General features: G+C 47.3%; 1 protein-coding gene across 7 annotated transcripts in view; it reads left to right on the plus strand.

The window, feature by feature from the left end:
• Positions 1 to 17,302, plus strand: part of Smarca4 (SWI/SNF related, matrix associated, actin dependent regulator of chromatin, subfamily a, member 4) — a 103,709-nt gene that overhangs the window by 20,946 nt on the left and 65,461 nt on the right. For 6 of the 7 annotated variants that reach the window (XM_026779230.1, XM_013346240.2, XM_005346911.3 and 3 more), the window contains exons 2-11: positions 820 to 1,072; positions 3,070 to 3,202; positions 4,072 to 4,476; positions 4,710 to 4,808; positions 5,930 to 6,188; positions 7,262 to 7,388; positions 7,872 to 8,045; positions 10,729 to 10,902; positions 12,097 to 12,264; positions 12,369 to 12,419. In XM_026779230.1, the coding sequence (XP_026635031.1) occupies positions 851 to 1,072; positions 3,070 to 3,202; positions 4,072 to 4,476; positions 4,710 to 4,808; positions 5,930 to 6,188; positions 7,262 to 7,388; positions 7,872 to 8,045; positions 10,729 to 10,902; positions 12,097 to 12,264; positions 12,369 to 12,419 (1,812 nt within the window). In that variant the 5' untranslated portion in view covers positions 820 to 850. The remainder of the gene's footprint in view (positions 1 to 819; positions 1,073 to 3,069; positions 3,203 to 4,071; positions 4,477 to 4,709; positions 4,809 to 5,929; positions 6,189 to 7,261; positions 7,389 to 7,871; positions 8,046 to 10,728; positions 10,903 to 12,096; positions 12,265 to 12,368; positions 12,420 to 17,302) is intronic. The other variant, XM_013346239.2, reaches the window with a different exon arrangement.

Below are 17,302 nucleotides of genomic sequence, written 5' to 3' on the forward strand. Positions count from 1 at the left end.
TTCGAGACAGGGTTTCTCTGTGGTTTTGGAGCCTGTCCTGGAACTAGCTCTTGTAGACCAGGCTGGTCTCGAACTCACAGAGATCCCCCTGCCTCTTGGACTTGAGTTTTGTGCATGGAGATAGATATGGGTCTCTTTTTATTCTTCTACATGTTGATGACCAGTTATGGCAGCACCATTTGTTAAATATGCTTTCTTTTTTCCATTTGATAATTTTTGCTGCTTTGTCAAAAATCAGGTGTTTGAAGGTGTGTGGATTGATATTCGGGTCTTCTATTCAGTTCATTGGTCCTCCTGTCGTTTGTTTGTTTTTTTCCCCTGAGACAGGGTTTCTCTGTAGCTTTGGAGCCTGTCCTGGAGCTAGCTCTTGTAGTCCAGGTTGGCCTCAAACTCACAGATATCCACCTGCTTCTGCCTCCCAAGTGCTGGGATTAAAGGTGTGCGCCACTACCGCCTGGCCCTCCTGTCTGTTCTTTAACCATCATGTGATATTTAGATAAAGCTGGTACAGTACCCACACTACTTGCCCTGGATGACTGACCCACTTGTTATGTAGACCAGAGATCCTCTGCCTTCCTATTGCTGGGGAGATGAACCTGCAGCATCATGTCCTCCTTTCTGATCTGATTTCTCTTCCTGAGATACAGTGCTTTCTCCAAAAGCAATAGAAGAAGGATTTGGAACAGAGGTTTGGATAGGGCTTGCAGGGTGGGGCACTGCGGACTGGTTGGTTCTGGCTGGCCTCTGGGCCCTTCTTTGCTGTTCTTGACCTACTGAACTGATGTCCCAGATCCCAGGATGACCAGGATTTCTTTCCAGCAGGAGACTACTGCCTACAGCTCTTGTGAAGATGTCCACTCCAGACCCGCCCCTGGGTGGAACTCCTCGGCCTGGCCCTTCACCAGGCCCTGGCCCCTCACCTGGTGCAATGCTAGGCCCTAGCCCTGGCCCTTCACCAGGCTCTGCCCACAGTATGATGGGGCCTAGCCCAGGACCCCCTTCAGCAGGACATCCCATGCCTACCCAGGGGCCTGGAGGATACCCTCAGGACAACATGCATCAGATGCATAAGGTAGGCATGCTGTGCTCTCATTTGTTCTCGAGACTTGCCTGAGCTTGGGACCTTGGTGTTCCTGCGGGAGCCTCCCCTGCAGGCTAGAAGGGACAGATTTTTGTGGAGGTAACTTGGCTTGGTTCAGATTCCCACCCTGTCTGCTCCTGTGAACAAAGGGATCAGACTGTTGTCCTGAGCCAGGAGGCTGAGCTGCCATCCCACCCTACATTTCCCATACTTGTTAGGGAACAGTGTGCCAGAGCTTTCTTTTGTTAATAAAGGGATTCCCAGATCTTTAGAGGAGGCTTAGGCTTTCCTCCTCTTCCTTCTTTTTTTTAAAGCCAGAGTTTCTTTGTAGCTTTGGCTCCTGTCCTGGAACTGGCTTTGAACTCACAGAGATCCGCCTGCCTCTGCCTATGTAGTGCTGGGATTAAAGGTGTGTGCCATCACCGCCCGGCTGAGGCTTCTCTCCTGACTGCACTGGTAGCCTGCATGCTTGAAGCAGTGCTGAGTGCTCAACCTGCTACTGAATTTAGGCTCTGGACTGCCTTCTTCCCACTTTGTAAATTTGCCAGCAAGGCTGCCAAGTAACTCTCTGTCCTGCTACCTGGTCCTCCTCTTAGAGCTGGCTGCGAGTAATAGTCTGGGCCCATGGAGGCGAGGGTGTGAGAAGATAAAGTTGAAGCTACACTAGGCTTCACCATGGCAGCTTTGTCAACTGCTCTGCCTCCCTGCAGGGTCTTCCTTGTGTTTGCTTACACCTCTGCAACTCGGTTTGGGTTGATCCCTATCCACAAATGAGGAAGGCCCTCCCTTGCCTGTCTCATCCCTCTATTTGGGTTGTCCTTGTGTGCTAACTGTGCTCTGCTTCCAATACATCCCCTTCTCTGGCTCCCTATTTTCCAGATTGTTCTGTTGTCTTAGTAGTATAGCATTTGCCTTGCCCTTTTCCTTCTGTGAAGGAAGCTGTGGGTCATATGCACAATCCAACTTTCTGGTTTATGGACTTCTGCAGCATGTCAGCCACATCCCCTCTCCCTATCTTTCTTCTCCTAGCATTGCTCACATGTTCTACTACCTCTGACAGGTGCCTTTTGGATACCTATCATATGTCCAGAAACCTGCTAGGTACTGGAGTCCTGGATGACAGCACCTCATCGACACAGAGCTCCTCCTATGCTGGAGCAAGGCTGTTGTTCAACATGAACAGTCTTGGGGGCCTGCCTATGGCCTTGGGGTGTGTACCTATGGACCCATAGGAAGCTGCCCCCATGTCCCTGTCCCAGCTTCCTTTGTTACAGCTGTACTGAACAGTGGTTTTGTGTCACTCTGCTTCATCACATGTTCGTCTGTGAGTTTTTTGCAGAGCAGGATGCTTGTTAACCAGGCCCAGTTCACAGAGGGTTCTTAAGCAATGCCCCTCTATAACCGGCTGCTGTAGCCATTTCCCTGGGAGGCATGCCCACTCCCAAAGGTGCCATGTGTCAGCCTCCCCTATACAATGCAAGGATCCTGTTTTATTGTGCTTTGCTCAGTGGCAGGATACCTCTGCAATAGCTTCTTTCCAAGCTGGCAGGCAGCTATTGAGGACATTGGAGCATCTGGTATCTCACTGTTGTCCAGTCTGTGTGCAGACCTGTTCATATGTCCCTTTGATTTATAGTCTCCAAGGATGAGGACTTTAGCCCTAGGTTTGCAGCCATGCTTCTTGGCACAGGGAATAATGAGCCAGGACAATTCCTGCTGGGAGCTGTGGCATGAATCCTTTCTTTGTGGTTCTCACTGGTTTAGAAGAGAGCTCCATGCCTCTGCTGTCCCATTGCCTAAGTAGTCACCTTCTCCAACAGCTTGATTTTTGTCTCTCTTGTCCTGACACCCAGAAGCTTTGGTGTCTGTGCCTCAGAGCTAGCCTTATGGCCCCCCTTAGGTCGACCTCTGTGTGGTCTTCCTGATGGTACTTTGCTCGGCTGTCTCTTGCTGTACTTGACTGACCTGTGTCCTTGCACTTCTCATAGCCTATGGAGTCGATGCATGAGAAGGGCATGCCTGATGACCCACGATACAACCAGATGAAAGGGATGGGCATGCGGTCAGGGGCCCACACAGGTATGGGACCCCCACCTAGTCCCATGGACCAGCATTCCCAAGGTACAGTCTGTCTAGGTCCCTGCTTCCTGTTGTTCATACACCTGCAGCCCACAGTGTACTTTCTTCCGTGGGAGGAATTTCGATAACAGCTAGGACAGCTGAGCTGTGGGGAGGGCTTGCCTGGGGCCTCCTAGGTGAGGTGCTCTGTGTAGTCTCTTGCCTTAAGCAGGCCTCGAAGACTGAACTGGTGGAACAGAGATGGCCGATCAGCATGGTATTTGAGATCAGGGCTTAGCATGGTGGGGCCTGCGGGCTAGCAACTCCAGTGTTGCCTCAGGACCTTGTCTTAGACAAGCTGACTTTTTTTTTTTTAAACTTTATTTAACTTTATTTCATGCGCATTGGTATAATGATGTCAGATTCTCTTGAACTGGAGCTACAGACAGCTGTGAGCTGCCATGTGGGTGCTGGGAATTGAACCCGGGTCCTCTGGAGGAGCAGTGCTCTTAACCACTGAGCCATCCCACCAGCCCCCCGCAAGCTGACTTTTCTACATGAGGAGATTGTAGTAGGTGACTTGTGGAGTACTCCATGTTCCAGGGGGAGCAAGCAAGGTACTGGGTCCTGGGGCCTCATAGGAATGGCCAGGTAGTTTGCCTGGCCAGAAGGTAGGCTTGATGGAGCTTGGTTTGCAGGTCTTATCTTTGCATTGATCATCTGTATCCTACTGAAACATCCAAGCTTACAGCTACATTGGCTGCTGGACTGAGGCTATAATTTAGCCACCACCCTCTAGGTGCTGCTTGACTCAGGAGAGTGGTGTTGCCTGGCTACTATGTCTAGGAATGCCGGGTGGTGTGGATGTGATTTAGCAATCATAGGTATATGTGCTGCCAAGTGACCACTGAATTAGTCTTCTTTCCCTACAGGTTACCCTTCACCCCTGGGTGGCTCTGAACATGCCTCCAGTCCCGTCCCAGCCAGTGGCCCATCTTCAGGCCCTCAGATGTCCTCTGGGCCAGGAGGGGCCCCATTAGATGGTTCTGACCCCCAGGCCTTGGGGCAGCAAAACCGAGGCCCAACCCCATTTAACCAGAACCAGCTACATCAACTCAGAGCTCAGATAATGGCTTACAAGATGTTGGCCAGAGGCCAGCCATTGCCTGACCACCTGCAGATGGCCGTGCAAGGCAAGCGGCCAATGCCTGGAATGCAGCAGCAGATGCCAACACTACCTCCACCCTCAGTGTCTGCTACAGGACCTGGGCCTGGATCTGGCCCTGGCCCTGGGCCTGGCCCAGGACCAGCCCCTCCAAATTACAGTAGACCCCATGGTAAGGCCTACATCCCTGCCTCTGGAATGGGGAGGGTGTTGAGTGTGGATGATAATGGCAGGCATCCCTGCCTCCCAGATATTGTTATCTGGGACTACTGAGATAGATAGGGTTATGTCGAGATAAATATGCTTTGTCCCTCTCTCGGACCTTATTTGTGGTGTGTTCCCTGAGCTAACATGAGCAGGTTTAAACACAGTGGCCTTTATGGTGCTTTGTTTTCTTGAATGTAGGTATGGGAGGGCCCAACATGCCTCCTCCAGGACCCTCAGGTGTGCCCCCTGGGATGCCTGGTCAGCCCCCTGGAGGACCTCCCAAGCCATGGCCTGAAGGTGAGTTTCTTTTCTCTTGGTGGCATGTCCCACCTCCTGTAATGAGCCTGAGCTATACTGGACCCCAGAGATGGGCTCCATTCCTTTTCCCCAGAAGTGGCTTCGGATTTTTCTGTGGGGTTCAGTTGGGGTCTGCAGAGGACTTGCCCTGTGGGTGGAGGTTGTCCTGTATTCTCCTTAGTTTAGCAGAGGAGGAAGGCAGGGAATGTGTCTACTATGGGACTCAAGAAGAATGGCTGGCTTTAATTGTGACAACAGGCAAGCTTGCTCAAGACAGGATGCTTCTGAGCTTAGGGGAGGAGAGTGTCTAGCATGGCTTCCTTCTCTGTAGAGCAATCCCAGTGGAGGATGTGTCTGCTGATGGTGTGTGCCCTTGGCCCTGTCCTCTCATAAGTGTCTTTGAAAAGTTGAGTTGGATATTTCAGGGTCTATATTTGGGTTGGGACAGTGGACCCTGCCTGCTCTCTTGGGGTCCATGGTGGATCATTGTATATTAAAATCTGGTTTGTTTGGATGTGGAATAGAGCCATTCTCTTCATCTGAGAGAAAAGCTATCCAAGACTCAGTGGATACTTGATGGGCAAATAGCAGCAAACCCCATGTATACTGTGTATTTTCTTTAAACACTCCCTGTGATGAAGTTTCATTCATTAAACAGTAAATGATAAAACACATCAGTCTTAGAGTAAGCAGGAACGCACTCAGGACAATGTATGCTGAACTTGCCTCTATGATGGTGTTGTGAGGAAGCGGTAAATGATGGAGAAGTAGAATTTGGGTGTAGCTCTTTAGAACAGCATGCAATTGATATCTCGCAATCATTAATTCCTGGAGTTTTCCACTTAATATTTTTAGACTGCCATTGACCAAGGATAATTGAAATGGCAGAGACAAAGCTTCTAAAAGGGAGGAGTGAACTACTTTAGAGGAAAGACAGGCATGGTGTCCCTGTGAAGCCAAGCACAGAAAAACCAAACACTGGGTGTTTGGGGTCTGAGGTGTGGGAGAACTTGGCTGGAGGATGGGCTTGTCCAGGTTCTGGCCCAGTAAGAAGTAGGAGGGCTGAAAGAGCAGTCCTTCAGCCCCAGAGTTCAAGCAGCATATCTCGCTTGCCTCTCCAGGACCCATGGCCAATGCTGCTGCCCCCACAAGCACCCCACAGAAGCTGATTCCCCCCCAACCAACAGGCCGCCCGTCACCTGCACCTCCTGCTGTCCCACCTGCTGCCTCACCTGTGATGCCACCACAAACACAGTCCCCAGGGCAGCCGGCCCAGCCTGCTCCATTGGTGCCCCTGCACCAGAAGCAGAGCCGCATCACCCCTATCCAGAAGCCCCGGGGCCTGGACCCTGTGGAGATCCTACAGGAGCGAGAGTACAGGTGAGTACCCAGTGACTGCACTGCCAGTGTTGATTGCCAGGTACCAGAGAATGTTCTTTCATCTCTTTCTTAGGCTCATTCTTGTCCCACAGGCTGTGCACTTCTTCTGGCCATCCAGACCTCACTGCTGAGCAACCTGGTTCTGCTCCCTTTCTTCCTTGCACTTAGTGCTCTGACATTGCTGGAGTGCTTACTGCTTTATTCCTTTATAGCCATTCTTCTAATGAGACTGAGCCACAAGAGAACAGGCAACATTTTGACCTCTGTTCAATGCTAATATTCTGCCCTGGCACATAGGTGTTCTATAAATAAGAACATAGAGTAGGGGACTTTTCCCACACAGGGTTACTAGGAGGGGGTGGTATCTTCTTAAGCTGTACACAAAACATTGATGCCCGTGGGCTATATAGATCCCAATGCCCTGTGTCTCATGCTGGGGCTGGATTGCCTGATGTTACAGCTCTCATTGCTCACATGGGATTAGCACCTAGCTAAGTCATTGTTCTAATTTGCTTTTCTATTGCTGTGATAAAATACTGACCATAGCAATTTGGAAAGGAAAAGAGTTTATTTCACCATAGTCTTCCAGGTAACAGTCTATTACTGCAGGAAATCAGGGCAAGAACGCAAACAGGACTTGAAGCAAAGACTGTGGAGTAACACTGCTTGGTCTCTAGCACATAGTTTCTTATATAGCTCAGACCTACTTTCTAGGACTCAAGCCTCCCACAGTGGGCTGGCCCATCTGATCAAGGCAATTGTGCAGTTGAGGGTCCCTCTTCCCAGGTGATTCAAGCTTGTGTCAACTTGGCATTCAAAACCAGTGAGTACAGTCACCATCAGGTCCTGGGCTTGTTGTGATCCCAGCAGGCCTGTTTCCAAGAGCACTCTGAGACTGCTTGCATCTGTTCTGTGTTGTAAATGTTGTCCTTTTCTGAGGCATCATCTCTTACAGCTGGGCTGGGTCTGCCTCCTTTGAGGGACAGATCCTTATAGTCTCTAGCTTTAAAGACCAGGTGACTTCCTTCAGACAAATAGTCCTCACCACTTGTCCTTTTCCTGTCTCTGCCCAGGCTGCAGGCTCGAATTGCACACCGAATTCAGGAACTTGAAAATCTTCCTGGGTCCCTGGCTGGGGACCTGCGAACCAAAGCAACCATTGAACTCAAGGCCCTTAGGTTGCTGAATTTTCAGAGGCAGGTGGGTCTGATGGCCTCAACTCTGGGCTTATGCAGCCTTTTCTGACAGTGGGGATGCTGGGTTCCGAGAGTGCTTGGAAGGATATTACCTGGGATACCTGTGTGGTTGGGGCTATTAGGATCTCAGGGGAGTTAGTTCACTGTCATGGCGCACACTGCGGCAAGACCTGGCTGTGTATACCCTGTGGATACACAGGTGTGGGCTCCTGAGGTTGCAGTTGTCAGCTGGAAGGCAGGATGCCTGGCGCGTCTCTTCCTGAGGTTTACACATCCCCCAGGAACTGTATGTGTGGCTGTGAAAAAGTCCAGATTGCTCATGATCTGCTCTTTGCTTGTCTCACCTGTGGTACCTCCCAGGTGTCCTGCATTCTGGCAGTTTGTTGCAATATCATCTGCCTAGCATGTGGTCATCCCTTGTAAGCATCACCACAGGCATTATAAACCCATCATGCCTGATGCTAGTGTCTCCTTTTCTACCCTAAAGCTGCGCCAGGAGGTGGTGGTGTGCATGCGCAGAGATACAGCTTTAGAGACAGCCCTCAATGCGAAGGCCTACAAACGCAGCAAACGACAGTCACTGCGGGAGGCCCGCATCACTGAGAAGCTGGAGAAGCAGCAGAAGATTGAACAGGAGCGAAAGCGCCGCCAGAAACACCAGGTTTGTTTGCCACAGGGCCTTTGGAGTGCACTCTTTCTAGTCAGTTTTCCTATGACTTAGCATAAGAGTGCTCTGGTTACAGCAGTGTGCCAATACACAAGCCAAACAAAAAGAGAAGATGAGCAGTGGTCACTCTGGACAGATGAGAGGTGGGAAAGGAGGAGTAAGGACAGAGAAGAAGGAGCTACCTAAGGTGAAAGGGTATCATTGGGGTTTTCATGAGGGGAGACAGCAGGCTTGAGTGAGAGTGCCAGACTGAGGAGGGGCAGTGGGTACTAGAACATGCTTCCCTGTTTCATCTTGAATCAAGGATCGGGGTAGCTAGCAAAGTGAGCCATAGGGCGTAGTGGATAAAGTGAGTGAGGGTCCTGTGCGGTATGGAGTATTTGGACTTTTGCTCTGAGCAGGGAAGGGGAAACCACAAGAGACTGAATAACTTCAGTTATTACAAAGTCCATCAAGGAAATGAAAATCTACAGTCAAGCCGGGCGGTGGTGGCGCATGCCTTTAATCCCAGCACTTGGGAGGCAGAGGCAGGTGGATCTCTGTAAGTTCGAGACCAGCCTGGTCTACAAGAGCTAGTTCCAGGACAGGCTCCAAAACCACAGAGAAACCCTGTCTCGAAAAACCAAAATCAATCAATCAATCAATCAATCAATCAATCAATCAATCTACAGTCACGTAGGTTTATGGATGAATCCAGTCTGCTTATTTGTTTTCTTGTGTATTTATTTTTAAATAGATTTAGGTTTATTTTATGCATTTTTTATTTTATATTTATTTATTTATTATGTATACAATATTCTGTCTGTGTGTATATCTGCAGGCCAGAAGAGGGCACCAGACCTCATTACAGATGGTTGTGAGCCACCATGTGGTTGCTGGGAATTGAACTTAGGACCTTTGGAAGAGCAGGCAATGCTCTTAACCACTTGAGCCATCTCTCCAGCCCTATTTTATGCATTTTTTAAATTTATTTATTCTGTATCCAATATTCTGTCTACATGTATGCCTGCAGGCCAGAAGAGGGCACCAGACCTCATTACAGATGGTTGTGAGCCACCATGTGGTTGTTGGGAATTGAACTCAGGACCTTTGGAAGAGCAGGCAATGCTCTTAACCTCTGAGCCATTTCTCCAGCCCCTATGCATATTTATTTTGCCTGCATATATGTACATCACATACATGCCAAGTACCCAAGGAGGTCCCATCATATGCCTGAGAATTAGAGTTACAGATGTTTGTTAGCCACCATGTGGGTTCTGGGAATTGAACCTAGGTCCTCTGCAAGACCAACAAGTGCTCCTAACCACTGAGTCATCTTTCAGCTTTGTTTATTTATTTTTGAGACAGAGTCTTGCTTTGTAGCCCTGACTATCATACTCTCTATGTAACCCAGACTGGCCTCAGACTTAACAATCCTGCCTCAGCTTCCTGTGGTTTCTTATTCATAGTTGCTACATTTTTAAAATAATAACTATTTATTCCAGGATGACCATGGTGTAAGTAATCTTTATACCCAGGAACTAAGGTAGAAGTATCACAGATTTTAGGGCAACCTGAGCCCAGGTGTATCTCTTTAATAGAGTGTTTGCCCAGCACACACCACATGGCCATAGGTTCAGTTTCCAGCACTGCATGTAAGAAAATTTAAAATCCGTACTCAGTATTAATTATGGTTAACATTTTGTTATTTATGATTGTATCTATGTGTGTATGTGTGTGCCTGTGTATTAATGAGAAGTTTAAGTACCTGTGTATGTGTATTAATGAGAAGTTAAGTACCTGGGTTGTTGAGATGGCTCAGTGGATAAAAGTTAACTACTTACCCTTTCAGTAGAATTTAGATAAAATGATCTGTACTCCATCTATCGAATATTGCCCAGTTTTCCTATAAATTTTGTCACCGAATCCCTATTTGGAACACAGAGCAAAACATTTGCCTTCTTGAGTTAGGTTCTTTTAGCCCAGATGCCTTGGAACTCAGTGATCCTCTTGTCTCTACCTCCCAAGTGCTGGTACTATAGGTGTGTACCACACTACACTCAGATGTGTGTCTAACTTTTTACATTTCAGAGTTAAAAGGTGCCCTGGCAGTCTTGGAGTATTGCTATATCAGGATAAGTTCCTTGAAGGGGCACAACTGAGTAAAAGGTGGGAACATGTTTGGAAATTGATTTACAATGTCAAGTTGCCCTTGGCAAGAGTTTTACTTGGGCCAGGTGTAGTGGTATATGCCGGTGATCCCAGCACTCAGGAGGCAGAGGAAAGTTGTTCTCTGAATTCAAAGCTATGCTGGTCCACATAGTGAGTTCCAGGACAGGCAGGGCTATGTAGTAGACCCTGTCTCTACCCCCTCCCTCACAAAAAGAGAGATGGGGGTGAGTGTTCACTTGATACACTCAACTGTTGTGTCTAAGGGCCCCTGTTATTGTTGCACAAGGGCCAGCAGCAAATTTTGTCACAAGCAGAACTGAACATAGTAGCCTTATTATGTGGATGGTACCCCCCCCTCCATTTTCTTTGATATGCTAGTGATGGAACCCAAAACTCTATGTATGCAAGAGAAGCGCTCTGCCACTGAGCCAGTTCTAGATACTCCTTTGTCTTTAAACAAGCTGTAGGTACAATTGAGCCTTACTGAACTAGAACTTAGCCACCCCTCCATGATGTTTTTCTGCAGGAGTACCTCAACAGCATCTTGCAGCATGCAAAGGACTTCAGGGAATATCACAGATCAGTCACAGGCAAACTCCAGAAACTCACCAAGGCTGTGGCCACCTACCATGCAAATACTGAGCGGGAGCAGAAGAAAGAAAATGAGCGTATCGAGAAGGAGCGGATGCGGAGACTTATGGTATACACCTGTTTTCTTGATTTTGGTCACCTGCAGGCCCTGGGTATAGCAAATTCTGGGCGTAGTCACCCAGGATTATGCTTAGATTCTCTGTGGCTTAGTGTATAGAATTAGAGCTGAAGGAAGAGCCACATGGATGTGGGAGGCAGAGGTGTGGGCCTTCACCTTTATTCCTTCTGACTGTTAGGGCAGGATAGCTCTGAGTTCTCTGCCTCCTGCTCTAAGCCTCTTGAGAGACATGAAAGGTACAATGAAGACTCTACACCCAGATGAATCTAGCCGATGTTTCATCATGGTGTAGCTGCTAACTGGACAGATACTGTTACCTGCTCTAGGGACATAGAAGGGAGCAGAATAATTTCTATTGGATTCATGTTTGCCCTGGAAAGGAACAGAATAGACAGAGTAGAGACAGTTGGGGTAGAACTGGGCTGGGCAGCTGTGAGACAGACTTGGAGCAGAGGTTGAGGGTCGGGTCCAGTGTACAGTGCAAAGCACTATGGAGAAGAAGAAAGAGTCCAAGGACGAGACGAGAAGGGCAAGGAAGCAGGACATCAAACACAAGGTGCAGCTACAGGCAGTTGCCACTGGGGCCCTGGAACCTCATGGTGTTAAAATGGGACACAGGGTCCAAAAGCTTGCAAAGTTGATCATGTGAGATTTGCAGGCCATTGGGAAGAAATAGATTAATAGAAGGAATACCCAGGGAATGTTAACTGCTATATAGTACTTTCTGTTTTATTTGAGACAGGGTTTCATTATAAGCCTGTCTAGCCTCCTTTATATAAACCAGGCTAGGCTTGAACTCAGACCCACCTACCTGCTGCTGCCTCCTAAGTGCTGGGATTACAGGCATGTCATTGTGCCCAGCTTCTGCTCTTGTTCATTCATAAAAAGATATGTAAAGGTCAAGGCTGAGATTTGTGGAGATCTAGATCAGGTAGAGAAAAGATGGTTTGAGAGTCATGGCGATAGAACCCAGATCAGATAAGAAGGTTGGGGTTTGTGATTTATTTTTTGGACAGGGAGCCTAAAATTCATTTATGCCCTCTGTGAAGGGTTCATGGCAGGACCTGTGTTGTTTGACAGGTCCCTTGAGGTTCAGTATGGAACTGGGGTGGGTGCAGCAGCCCTCCTAAATCCTCAGGCGTGCACCCTTACAGGCCTGTGTTCTATCCTGTCTTGGCTTTACAGGCTGAAGATGAGGAGGGCTACCGGAAGCTCATTGACCAGAAGAAGGACAAACGCCTGGCCTACCTCCTGCAGCAGACAGACGAATATGTGGCCAACCTCACAGAGTTGGTGCGGCAGCACAAAGCCGCCCAGGTTGCCAAAGAGAAGAAGAAGAAAAAGAAAAAGAAGGTTTGCTGGGCCTGACTAGGAATGGGCACCCTTTAGTTGGCCTGGCTGTATGCTTAGTGGCCTGGGCCTCCAGGGTCAGGCTGACCTTGTCTCCTTATTTGCAGAAGGTGGAAAATGCTGAAGGACAGACACCTGCTATTGGACCAGATGGCGAGGTGAGAAGTGGGGCTTTCTTACAGAAATGCTAGCTAACCCTGTGATATGTGTCTCTTTTAGTTTGTTTGTTTAAAAATGTTTGAAATCACATTTTTATTATTTCTTTAGTGGGGTGATAGTGGTGTAGGTTTTCTCCTTCCTCCTTGTGAGTTCCTGGAGTAGAGCTCAGGTCGTCAGGCTCTCATGGCAGAAACTGAGTCATCTTGCTCACGCAGGGCTGACCTTGCACTTTTGATTGTCTTCCTTTCATTTAGTTCTTTTTTTTTTTTTTAATACTTCAAAGTTTTCTAAGCCAGGTGGTGGTGGTACACACTTTTAATCCAGCACTTGGGTGACAGAAGCAGTTGAATCTCTGGTTTGAGACCAGTCTGGTCTACAGATCGAGTTCCAGGACAGCCAGGGCTACAGAGAAACCCTGTCTTGAAAAACAAAGCAAAATGAAGAAACCGTTTTTTAAAGATTACATTTATTACTATGCATTTGTGCACATACCTGCCCTCAAATGTGCGTCAGGAATTTCCTGGCAGCTTGGACTCCAGGCATGTGCTGTTGTGCCCAGAAGATACATTCATTTCTGACCCAATTGCTCTTCTGCCTTCTTTTCTAAAATCAGTAGTTCCATTCCTATCAGCCGTCATGGGTTTAATGTATTTGTCTAGTTCTACCACGCACAGAATATCCATCGATTCTGACTACCTGTTAGGAAGTCTCATCTGCTAGACCGGCCTTTGTTTTCAATTGGTTGGGGAGTGTGTTTTGAGGTTTATTGTTTTGACTCTCCTTGGAATTCACTCAGTTTGCGTATGCACTTAGTGTGTGGTTCTAGGAAGTCAGCAGACAGCATTGTCTGCTTTGAGAGAGGGGATGCTGTCCACACCATTCCCATTCAAAGGCAGGTAGTCTCATTCATGCATCTATGGTGTGTGTTAGGGGGTAGGGTGGCTATGGATCAAACCCATCGCCTGTGCAGAGTAGGGAATCTGTCTACCAGTGAGCTCATTCCAGTACTCTGTGTTTGGAGGAAAAGGAGTGAGAGAAGAAACAGCCCAGAAGGTAGACGTTGTGTTGCCTGCCTGTGAGTCCAATGTGTGTGTGGCCAAAGTGAACGATCACCATAAGGTCAAAACCTTGGGCTATATACTATCCTGTTTTATAAAAAGAAATTAGAAAAGTTTAATTATGTGAAAGCAACCTCTCAGTCTTTCCCAGATGGAAACCCGGCCTCACAACTAGGCTGTTGCCTCTCCTGGGAGTTTTCTATGCAAGCCCCAGGCTCTCTGCCAGTTCCTGCCTGGCTGACATCTTTTCAAGTCAGGTCACACACATGCCCCTTGTTCTGTCTAAAGCCTCCTGAAAAGTAGCTACTCCCCCTCATTTGAAAGGCGTGTGTCTGGTGGAAAAATTCCAGGTACTCTCCAGGAAAGCACACTTATGATACATGCAAGCATGCAGGGCTCTGTGACCTTCCCAGTCATCAAAGTAATGCAGCAATCAAAAAGACTGTTAGGCTCAACATGACTCAGCCAGTGTTGGTTCATACTTCATAACCCAAGTGGTTTATTTTAGGCGTATTTAAGTATAGCAAAATTACAGCTTATTCTTGTAACGATTAACTCAATCCTGCATGTACAGCAAATCATGCATAAATCTCTTTGAGGAACAAATTAAACCTAATACAGATCAGATATGACTGCATTAAAACTACTTGTAGCCGGGCTGTGATGGCAGAGGCAGGTGGATCTCTCTGAGTTTGAGGCCAACCTGGTCTACAAGAGCTTAGTTCCAGGACAGGCTCCAAAGCTATAGAGAAACCCTGCCTCAAAACACCCCATTCCCCCAAACAAACAACCAAAAAAGCCTACTTGTAAAGTCCATAAAGATAGGTTTTGTGGATTGACTGAGAAAAACAAGTTTCTGACAAGGATCTGGGGGTGGGAAGGTTGGAGGGCCCATCTAGATGCTAGAAAAGTCTCTAGTCACAGCAGATAGCATAAAAAGGTCATCAGGCTAGAAAGAGTATCTGTTCCAGCTTTTGGGTCAGAAAGGAGGTTTTTAATCCCTTCCTTCGAAGGGGGACAACCCTGTATGCTAGAGAGTCCAGATTTCACTAGAGCAATGGATCTCAACCTTCCTAATCTGCAACCTTTTAATACAGTTCTTCATGTTGTGGTGACCCCCAACCATAAAATTACTTTCATTGCTACTCCATAACTGTAATTTTGCTGTTTTACAAATTTTACATTTCGTAAATATCTGTGTTTTCCAATGGTCTTAGGCAAACCCTGTGAAAGGTTCATTTGACCCTCAAAGGGGGATGCAATCCACAGGTTGAAAACTGCTGCCCTAGTGCATGTTTGTGAGCACAAAAACACATTTGGATGCTTTCCATTCCACGGGTGTTTGGGCAAGCTCTCTGTGAGATATATTTATTGCAAGGATCTTTTAGATGGGCAGTGATGGTTCAATAGGTGAATCTCTGTGAGTTTGAGGCCAGCCTCATCTACAGAGCTAGTTCTGGAACAGCCAAGGCTACGCAAAGAAACTCTGTCCCAAAAAACAAAAAAGGGGGGGGGACCTTTTCTTTCATTGTGTTTGCATGTTTGAAGTAGTGACAGGCTAATTTTAGGTCACTTATCATTCTTGTTTGTGTTTTGTTTTTCGGGACAGGGTTTTTTTTTTTTGTTTGTTTTTTTTTGGTGTAACCGCTCAGACTATCCTGTAGACCAGGATGGCCTTGAAATTACAGAGATCTGCCTCTGCCTCCTGAGTGCTGGCATTAAGGTGTGTACCACCATGCCTGGCGGTCATTTATCTCTTGAAGCTGTTACTTGAAACCTCACTGCATTTCTGCATCACGTTTATCACACGCATGTATTGTGAATTAGTGTGTTTGCAGGTGTATATACATGTGTAGGCCAAAAGGCAGCTTTGCGTGTCATCGTAAGAAGCCCTACCCATTCCTTTGAGACAGGGTTTCTTATTGACTGAGAACTCAGCAGTTAGGGTATTCCCTGGGATCCTCCTGTGTCTGCCTCCCAGTGCTGGCATTCTTAAGCTTGTGTGACTCCCCAGTCCCCTTGTTTTCTTCTGTTGAGGCTGGGTCTCATCTAGCCCAGGCTCACCTTGAAATCTGTGTGGCCAAAGATGATCTTGAACTTCCAATCTTCAACTCCAGAGTTATGGCAGGAGAGATATGGACCACTATATTATTACTTTTATGATTTTTTAAAAATGCTGGCAAGTCCCAAGCATCTTGCTGCAGGGTGGGCTGGTTCTGGTGACAGTGAGGTTCCCTTACCGGGAGAGCCGTGCAGACCCAGCCATGCAGCGAGTAGCTGGGCAGGCGACAGTGAGTCCCTGGAAGACACAGGTTCCCAGTGGCAAGCGGGTGGGAGACACGTGGACAGATATATCGTACAGAATAGAATTGGTATTTATTGCTTAGAGGAGGGAGGAAGAAGGAGAAGAGGAGGGGGGGAGGGGGGTGGAAAAGTGGGGAGAAGCAGAAGCAAAGCTGCCTCTCCAAGAGGAAGTGGGAAAAGAGAGTGAGCTCAGGCTGGAAGCTGAAGATCAGCCTGCCTCAGCAGATGGGGGAGGGAGGGAGTGTGGCTTGTCTCTTAAGGAGACGAAAATCATAATATTCCCAGCTCTTTTTTATAATAAAAAGTGGGAGATTAGACACCACAGTTTGACGGAATTGGGACGGCGGATTCTCAAGACTCCTTCCAGCTTATTTGTGGATGTCATCTTTCGGGGGGGGGGGAGCAGGGGACCTGAGAAGGCTGGGTGCTGGCCACATCCTGGCATACCTGGTCTCTTTGTTCCTGTCCGGTGTTTGTGCCATGGAAATATCTGGTGTCTCTTTACCTGTTTAAGGTATTGACAGAACAAAGAACAAAGTTAAATTAAGGAAAAAAAATTTTTTTTTTTTTAAGGACCAGGGAATTGAGGGAGTATCTGATCTGTTTAAGGTGGATTCTTTAATTTGGCTACATGGAACTCACAAGAATTTCTTGGGTTTGTGAAAACAGAAGTTTTAGACATATACATTGTATAATGATTGTGACATATTTTTGTACAATGAAAAGTATTTTTAAGACTATGGAAGGCAGCATAAGAGAGAAATTTTAAAACTGGCAAAACTTCTCAGCTATCAAACTGTCAGATCTTTGAGAAGAATAAGATTTTACTTGAGTTACTGATTAAAAAATGACAGAGAACTTACTTGGTTGGCACCTAGAGCTACTCTTTTTGGGTCCTCCATGGTCGCTGAAGGTTGTACTTGACCTTTGCTGTTTAGCACAGGGCCTGCCAGGCTCCAGAAGACCCTGTAGGCTAAGAAATCAGTAGAAAGACAGGCCTACCTTGACCTGAGCAGCTAGGCTGTCGATTCTAGCGATTCTGTCCACGTCAGGAGATCTTTAGTTTAGATGAAAGGCAGTTTTGCTCAATGGTCAGCACTTGGCACTTGAAGTGAACCGTGGATGGACGTTGTTGTATGTCCATTTGTCTTCTATCTTCTTTGGAGGAGATAGCGTGCTGCTGCTAGAAGCCAACCTGTCTTTTTTTGTTACGAAAAAATTTTTTTTAATAGTTACATGTTTAAATATCACATTCCCCAGATCTCTGAGCAGTTGAGGGCTGTTTATTAGGTATAGCTGCAGTATAGAATCTGCCTGGAAGGCTGAGTGTGAGTCTGACTGTACTGGCTCTTAACAGATAAGATTTATACTCGTAAAAAGACAGAAAGAAGAAACTGTTTGTAATATAAGGTTAAAGACAGAACTGACGGGGCTGGAGAGATGGCTCAGTGGTTAAGAGCATTGCCTGCTCTTCCAAAGGTCCTGAGTTCAATTCCCAGCAACCACATGGTGGCTCACAA

This window comes from Microtus ochrogaster, chromosome 5 (assembly GCF_000317375.1).
Source record: "Microtus ochrogaster isolate Prairie Vole_2 chromosome 5, MicOch1.0, whole genome shotgun sequence".
NCBI lineage: Eukaryota > Metazoa > Chordata > Mammalia > Rodentia > Cricetidae > Microtus > Microtus ochrogaster.